The sequence below is a fragment of the Trypanosoma theileri genome (assembly GCF_002087225.1).
Source record: "Trypanosoma theileri isolate Edinburgh chromosome Unknown TM35_Tth_15_V1, whole genome shotgun sequence".
Classification (NCBI taxonomy): domain Eukaryota; phylum Euglenozoa; class Kinetoplastea; order Trypanosomatida; family Trypanosomatidae; genus Trypanosoma; species Trypanosoma theileri.
Genome location: NW_021639857.1, coordinates 6,041 through 14,616, shown reverse-complemented (window position 1 = coordinate 14,616; position 8,576 = coordinate 6,041). Strand labels below are relative to the sequence as shown.

Sequence of the window (8,576 nt, the reverse complement as noted above, 5' to 3'; positions counted from 1 at the left end):
TTCTTTGTATTATTCGACTGATCACTATTTCCCAAATCATCATGAGAAAGAAGCGGCCAAGCATGCTGGTACTGATTATTCGCGTGAAAACTATCAACTTTCCGCCATCCCAAACCCACTTGTACAGGCATTCCCATACGCCGAAGTTGTTGATATCCACTACCCGCCCGCATCATTTTAAGCGTGGGATCACGGAACACAAAAGCACGAGCTTTTCCGCTACGGTGCTGTTCTGGGCGTGTACAGCGAAACATTCTAAAAGGAAAAAAAAAAGGGATACACACGAAGAAGAAAAGTAAATTCCCCCCGCGATACCTACCACCTATAAAAAAAAAAGGAACAAAAAAAAAAAAGAAAAATTCATCAAATTAAAAAACCCAATAAATATCAATATATAATAATAAAAACGAAAATAATACGACGCACATGTTCATGTGTACCAGTAAAACAATTGTACCGTCAGTGAGCAGAACAAAAGATTCTGCTTACACACAACAGAAACAAAAAGTAATAGAATTATAAAACAGAACACCCAATCCCAACGATTCCAGTTAATAACAAAAAAAAGGTGCACACACACACGCATGTCTATATTTAGAATAAATGTATACCGTCAGTGAGCAGAACAGCCCAGTTTTCTGCACACACACAACGGAAAAAGCAAGTAATGGAATTATTAGAAAAAGAACACACACAAACATAAAAGTAAAAGAAAAGAAATTCCAATTAAAAAGAGAAAGCCGGTAAACAGATTATTAGTTTATTCACCCATAGGGGATGTACGCAATTAAGATAATGTTAGTGTAACCATTATTATTATTTGTCCTTTAATGAGTCATACCGTTCAGTACACAGTAACGGAGACCAACACAGCCACAATCAGTAGCGGTGCTGCAGTGCGCATCCACACAGGAGTGACACTGCTGTCAACATTAGCCTTGTTCTTTACAGTGGAGGCAATAGTGTTGATCTCTGCGTTGGGTGAAGGAGATGGAGTGGTGGTTGGTGCTACTGTGGTAGTGTTATCGGAGATCGGCGGAGTAGTGGAATTGGTTTCTTGTGACTCTGAAGTGGCAGTCAGATCACCATTTGCACGAGATTGCTGGGTAAGATTAGAATCGGCAGATGTACTGTTATCAGCTGTATTTGCGGCATTCGCACTTCCCTCTACAGGCGATTGCTGGCTACCTGTATTCTCGTTAGGGGATGCTGTTGAAGTTTTACTGGTCTCTGGAGTTGCATTCGGTGAAGGACTGTCATTAGCAGGTGGACTCACAGAAGAAATTGCTGCAGATGTAGACTGTGCGGATGTATTAGATGTGTCTGTCGTACTTTCTCTATGAACTCCGCTTCCAACAGAGTTGTTCTCAGAACCCACAGGACCGTGTTGAACTTCACGACCCACATTACTAACAGAACCACTGGCTTGAATGCCACCCGGAGTAAGTTCTGTACCTTCTTCCCCTTTTTCTTGTCGGATTTGGTGTTGTGCGTGTTGTTCAAGACTAACACTGGAACCTGGTTTATTGGGAACACTTGTTCTTCTCACTGACGTACAATTTAATTTACCTTTAACAGCAGAACGGTTAGTTTCACACTCCACTCGCAATATCTGTTCGTTCTGTAGTCTTTCAGCAGTTGATGAATCCCATCCCCAATCAGCAAAAGCCATCACCGCCTTTGGTTGTCCAGCACCATCAACAGCAGCAGCAGCCGCCATGGTATACCCGCAGGTGCAGCACAGCACAACGGCCAACACACACATCACACGGCGCATCATTATCATCATGAGAGAGACAATAGTTTGTTTCACGTAAAAAACACTGATCTAGAAAGAAAGACAATCAAAGAATCAAAAAAAATAATAACTGAAGTATCAAACATGTTAGGACACACAAATCGATTACCACTATGGAAACTCACATCGTAAAAGTAAAACCTACCAGTTAAAGAATGCAATACAGCGCAAATAACCTCAGTAAGAGTAAAAACAAAAAAAAAAAGGCCCACACTCACAAATATCTCAAAAAAGGCTGAACCGCCCCAGCAAAATCATCAAGCAAAGAAACACAGATATTAACCATTAGCCCAATTTACCCAATAAACACATAGAAATATACACCAACTATGGGTGTACGTCTCTATGTGTGTATATATACGCAATTATAAATATAAATTCATCTGTTATTTTTATTTTCTTTTCCTTCCCACTGCAAAAAACATTTCATCATCATAATTACAGTGCAAGCCCAGGCACACACAGAGAGAGTCTCCAAGAACACACACACACACGCAATGGAGTAGCAATAATAATTATTATAGGACAAACACAGAGAGCAAAAACACACACAAAACACATTAGCATTAAGAAACAAAAAAGAAAAAGAAGAGAATCCAATAGATGGAAGATTAGTTAGACCGTAGGGATGCATGCAAAAAAGAAAAAAGAAAAAGGATGACCTGAGTCACACCACCATTACGATCAGCACACAAGAATACAGGCCAGTGTAACCACAATCAGTAGTGGTACACGCACCCACACAGAACTCATACTGCTGCTGTCTGCATCACCCTTCTTGTTGTTTGTGAGTTCAGGTGGAAGTGTTGTTGTTGTTGTTGTTGTTGTTGTTGTAGTGGTGGTGGTATCTGTATTTCCTGTAATAACTTCTTCATTGTGGTTCCTTGTTGACTCACTCCCTTCAGGTGAAGTGCCGTTCTCAGGTCTTGCAGCATCCCCAGCTCCGTCACTTGCTGAGGTTGAACCGCTGGGAGAAGAAGAAGAAGAAGGTTGTGGTGCATCACCTTCAGCTGCTGTTTCCTGAACCGTGCTACTGGAGACTTGTGTTGTACCAGGTGTATCTCTTTCTGGTTTACTCACAGTTTGTTCTTGTCCGCTTCTCTGACTTTTTCCAGGTTGTTGTGCGCTCTGTACAGTCGTGGGAACACCAGAAGAAGTTCCCGCTTGGTTGTTGTTTGTTTGTGTTTTGTTATTAAGCTCTTCTTCTTTTCGCTTTTGCTCTACGGGAGTTGACACCTTCTCGGCTTCTGGTTTGCAGTCTTCCTTCTTTTGTTTAGCACATTCTCCTTCTTTCACAGCTTCCTCCAACGTTTGTTCTGTCTCCCCATGATGCTCCTGGACGGCATCAGGACGGGGAACAGCAGCGATAGCACCACCACCACGACGGCAGTTAGAATCAACTTCATCGCCAGCATCAGAGCACTCCAAAGCCTCACCATGTTCAGAGTTCACAACAGGAGAATTACATTCACCACTAGTAGTTTGACCAGGAGTGCAATTGGCACGAGTAGTACCTTGAAGAAGAATCTTTGTCTCACTCTCCGTATCAGGGACTTGGTCGGAAAGATCGGCGGCAGGCACTTCTTCAGCGAGGACGTGCACACACGCACATGAGAGCAGGAGAGCGAGGATACACAGCACGTAGCGCATCATTACCATTCCAATACTTCTTGTAGTAGTCTTACTTCAATCACTTACACAAAGAAAAAAACCGGAAAGAAAAACATAAACAAAGTGAATCAATGTAAACAAGAAAATAAGAACACATACCAAATCAAACAACACTCAATAATTAAAGCAGAAACACCCACATGAAAAAAAAGGTGCAACCATAACTCAGATAGTGCCCAAATAAAAGGAACAACGTATACAATACCCAATAACAAACAGATAATCCCAATTAAACCCTCAAAAGAAAAATAAAAGAAATTAAAGAGAACAACCATCAAAAGTAGACAGCACAGAAATACATCAAAAATGTCTCTTCCTGTAGGACCTAGCACAATTACAATTTCACTTATGTATTCCTTATTATTTTTTCTTCCCGCACAAAACACTCCAACACACAACAATGCAGGAAAAAGCACACAGCGTCCAGCAAAGAAAACGTGAACAAAAACATAAATTAAGAAGAGGACCAATCGCACAAAAATAACTCACAGACCACTGGGTATGCTGGTCTGTTCAAGCACATAAGAATACAAATTGTATTAACTACTATTATTTTCTTTTCTCTGCATAAAACATACTAACAAAACCGTGCAGGGCAAAACACACAATGACCCAGCAAACCACAAGCAAACAAACAATCATGTATTAATCATTAGGCCAACATACCCTGTAAATACACCAACTATGGGTGTAAGTCTATATGTGTGTATATGCAAATTATAAATATAAATTCATCTCTTATTATTATTTCCTTTTTTCCCTCACTACAAAAAACAGTTCATCATCATTATCACAGTGCAAGCCCAGGCACACACATAGAGAGAGCCAAATACACACACAATACCCCATGGCTCTAGTTTCTGTATATTAAATTACTGCACACACACATCTGTGTACGAGCAAGAGATGTCTACCGTCAGTGAGCAGAACAGCCCAGTTTTCTGCAAACACACGCAACGGGAAAAGCAAGTAATGGAATTATTAGAAAAAAGAACACAAACACACAAAAGTAAAAGTAAAGAAATACCAATTAAAAGAGAAAGCTCGTAAACAGATTATTAGTTTATTCACCCATGGGGGATGTACGCAATTATAATTATGTTAGTTTAACCATTATTATTATTTGACCTCAGATGAGTCCCACCGTTCAGTACACGGTAGCGGAGACCAACACAGTCACAATCAGCAGCGATGCTGTAGTGCGCATCCACACAGGATTGACACTGCTGTCAACATTAGCCTTGTTCTTCTGAACTGTGGAAGCGATGTTACTGCTGATCTGTGGGTTAGTTACAGGTGCAGGAGATGGAGTGGTAGATGGTGCTTCACTGAGAGTGTTATCGGTGCTCGGAGTAGCGGTATTGGTTTCTTCTGAGTCTTGTACGGTAGTCGTACCTTCAGAAGATGGTTGTTGAGTAGTACTATCGCCAGGTACAGTGTTAATCTCTGCGTTAGTTACGGGAACAGGAGATGTAGTTGCGGTTGATGCTTCTGTGGTAGTGTTCTCAGTGCTCGGCGGAGTAGTGGAAGTGGTTTCTTGTGAGTCTGCTGTAGCAGAAGTAGAATTAGGTGCAGTCGTATCTGCAGCTTGAGATTGGTTGGTAGCATTAGAGGTGCCAGGTGAAGTGTTATCAGCTGTGCTGCCCAGTGCCCCTTGATCACTTTCGGCAGCACCATTAGATTCTGGAGTTTTGCCTAGCGTTGTAGTCGCACCAGTATCTGGTTTCCGTTCTGCATCTTCAGTAACAATGGCAGGATCTTCTGTTACAACCCCTTGCGGTTCACTGCCCATCCCTTTTCCTCCCATGGATCTATCACCTTGATGTCCAACCGCCACTTCAGCTGCAGCGGCAACAGGAGGGTCTCTTCCCTCAGGGCGTTTAACCTCCGGAGATGGAGGAGAATCACTATTTTGGTTCCGCAAGTCTCCATTGGTTTCTTCGTTTAGATGATTCTCTGGTTGTAATCGTTCTGGAGTCTGAGTGGGCGCTGTAACCTTTTGCTTATCCAGCTCTTGTTGCTTCAGCAGATCTTTCTCCTTTTGTTTTTTGTCCCACTCCTCCTTAAGAAGAGCAGTGTCATAACTTCCATAAAACTCAGCCATCACCGCCTTTGGTTGTCCAGGAGCAGCAGTGTCAATGGTTGTTGTTGTTGCTGTTCTTGCGGTACGCTGGCGGCAGAGGTCTGCGTACTTCCCACATGCAGACACACGGCTGCCCGCACCGCATGTAAGCCACTCGCTCTCAGCAGCGGGGCGTACACGCAGCGCACCGCCGGCCCCGCACGACACCTCCACAGCCCCACGGGATACACCACGGCCACTGGGACTGTCATTATCAACAGCAGCAGCAGCCGCCATGGTATACCCGCAGGCGCAGCACAGCACAACGGCCAACACACACATCACACGGCGCATTATCATCATCATGAGAGAGACAATAATTTGTTTCACGTAAAAACACTGATCTAGAAAGAAAGACAATCAAAAAGCAAAAAAAGAAAATAACTGAAGTATCAAACGTGTTAGAACACACACAAATCAATTACCACTATGGAAATTCACATCGTAAAAGTAACACCTACCAGTTAAAGAATGCAATACAGCGTAATAACCTCAGTAAGAGTAAAAAAAAAAAGTCCCACACTCACAAATATCTCAAAAAAAGGCTAAACCACCCAGCAAAAGCATCAAGCAAAGAAACACAGATATTAACCATTAGCCCAGTTTACCCAGTAAACACAGAAATATACACCAACCATGGGTGTAAGTCTATATATGTGTATATGCAAATTATAAATATAAATTCATCTCTTATTATTATTTCTTTTTTTTTTTCACTGCAAAAAGCAGTTCATCATCATTATTACAGTGCAAGCCCAGGTGCACACACAGAGAGAGTCGCCAAGAACACACACACACAATACCCCATGGCTCTAGTTTATGTATTAAATTACTGTACACACACATCTGTGTGTCCTAGCAAGAGATGTATACCGTCAGTGAACAGAACAGCCCAGTTTTCTGCAAACACACAACGGGAAAAGCAAGTAATAAATTATAAGAAAAAGAACACACACACACAAAAGTAAAAACAAATGAAATTCCAATGAAAAGAGAAAGCTGGTAAACAGATTATTATTTTATCCACCCATGGGAGATGTACGCAATTATGATCATGTTAGGATAACCATTATTATTATTTGTCCTCAAAAGAGTCCCACCGTTCAGTACACGGTAGCGGAGAACAACACAACCAGAATCATCAGCGGTGCTGCAGTGCGCATCCACACAGGACTGATACTGCTGTCAACATTAGCCTTGTTCGTTACAGTGGAAGCAATAGTGTTGATCTCTGCGTTGGGTACAGGAACAGGAGATGGAGTGGTGGTTGGTGCTTCTGTAGTAGTGTTCTCGGGACTTGGTGGAGTAGTGGAATTGGTTTCTTGTGAGTCTGGTGCGGCAGCAGCACCTGCAGCTTCAGGAGATCGCTGGGTAGCATTAGAGTCGGCAGTTGTACTGTTAACTGTTGTGTTACTCGACACCTCTTCGTTACTTTGTTTATCTGTAGTAGACTCTTCTCCTTGTCTTTCTGTTGTCGACGTACTGTCTGAAATCCTACCAGGATGTGATTCACCACTCTCAGATTCACTGGGTTGTGTCACTGCTGGTTCACCGTCCGTCGCTTTTTGTTCTGAACCGGGGGATGTCGACGTAGTGGGTAGTGTGGTCTCACGTAGAGGATCTTCTTCCGCACGTGTATGAGAAGGAACCACCTCTTTTGGTGCCTCAGGTACTTTGGCAGGAGGAACTTCAGGTTTTTTAGGAGGAGTGACAGGTACTTTTTTCTCAGGAACAACTTCTTTTGGTGCCTCAGGTCCCAAAGAAGGAGGAGCTTCGGGCTCTTCCAGACATTTCGTACGATCTTCAGAAAGTTTAGTACCATTAGTGCAATTCTTAGTAGTAGGAATAGCTTGAAGAAGAATCTTCGTCTCACTCTCCGTATCAGGGACTTGGTCGGAAAGATCGGCGGCAGGCACTTCTTCAGCGAGGACGTGCACACACGCACATGAGAGCAGGAGAGCGAGGATACACAGCACGTAGCGCATCATTACCATACAATACTTCTTGCAGTAGTCTTACTTCAATTGCTTACAGAAAAATAAATCAGATAGAAAAAACAGAAACAAAGTGAATCAATGAAAAACAAACACAAAATGAGAACACATTACCAAATCAAATAACACTCAACAATTACAGCAGAAGCACACACATTGCAGAAAGCTGCAACCATAACTCATATAATGCCCAAATTAAAGTAAAAACCCACACAGTACCCAATAACAAACAGATAATCCCAATTAAACCCTCAAAAGAAAAAAAAGAAAAACATTAAGAGAGTGACCATCACAAGTAGACAGCACAGAAATACATCAAAATGCCTCTTTCTGTAGGACCAAGCACAATTACATATATACATATGTGTATTCTTTATTATTTTTTCTCACCGCACAAAACACTCCAACACACAACAATGCAGGAGAAAGCACACAGCGCCCAAACAAAGAAAAGGTGAACAAAAAAAACACAAATTAAGAAGAGGACCAACCGCAGAAAAATAACTCACAGACCACTAAGTATACTGGTGTGTTCAAGTACATAAGAATACAAAATGTATTGACTACTATTTTTTTTCTTTGCTCTTATAAAACAGATTACCAAAAACCGTGCAGGGCAAAACACACAACGACCCAGCAAACCACAAGCAAACAAAGAATCATGTATTAATCATTAGCCCAATTTACCCTAGTAAACGTATAAATACAACAACTATGGGTGTAAGTCCATATGTGTGTATACACGCAATTATAAATATAAATTCATCTGTTATCATTATTATTTCTTTTTTTTCTCAGTGCACAAAGCATATCATCATCACAGTGCAAAGCCCAGGTGCACACACACAAAGAGAGTCTCCAAGAACACACACACACAATACCCCATGGCTCTAGTTTATGTATTAAATTACTGTACACACACATCTGTGTGTCCTAGCAAGAGATGTATACCGTCAGTGAACAGAACAGCCCAGTTTTCTGCAAACACACA

General features: G+C 41.8%; 4 protein-coding genes across 4 annotated transcripts; all 4 read right to left on the bottom strand.

Moving 5' to 3' along the window:
• Positions 1-844: 844 nt before the first annotated feature.
• TM35_000151070 (uncharacterized protein) lies at positions 845-1,789 on the bottom strand (the record flags this gene model as incomplete). The annotated part of the gene is made up of 1 exon (XM_029025759.1): positions 845-1,789. One exon carries the CDS (start codon positions 1,787-1,789, stop codon positions 845-847), a length of 945 nt encoding a protein of 314 aa, XP_028882742.1.
• A 693-nt stretch (positions 1,790-2,482) lies between these two features.
• TM35_000151060 (uncharacterized protein) lies at positions 2,483-3,457 on the bottom strand (the record flags this gene model as incomplete). Its single annotated transcript, XM_029025758.1, has 1 exon — positions 2,483-3,457. One exon carries the CDS (start codon positions 3,455-3,457, stop codon positions 2,483-2,485), a length of 975 nt encoding a protein of 324 aa, XP_028882741.1.
• A 1,159-nt stretch (positions 3,458-4,616) lies between these two features.
• On the bottom strand, positions 4,617-5,897 carry TM35_000151050 (uncharacterized protein; the record flags this gene model as incomplete). The annotated part of the gene is made up of 1 exon (XM_029025757.1): positions 4,617-5,897. The coding sequence occupies one exon, from the start codon at positions 5,895-5,897 to the stop codon at positions 4,617-4,619; it is 1,281 nt and encodes a 426-aa protein (XP_028882740.1).
• Positions 5,898-6,694: 797 nt separating this feature from the next.
• On the bottom strand, positions 6,695-7,585 carry TM35_000151040 (putative titin; the record flags this gene model as incomplete). Its single annotated transcript, XM_029025756.1, has 1 exon — positions 6,695-7,585. One exon carries the CDS (start codon positions 7,583-7,585, stop codon positions 6,695-6,697), a length of 891 nt encoding a protein of 296 aa, XP_028882739.1.
• Positions 7,586-8,576: the final 991 nt, after the last annotated feature.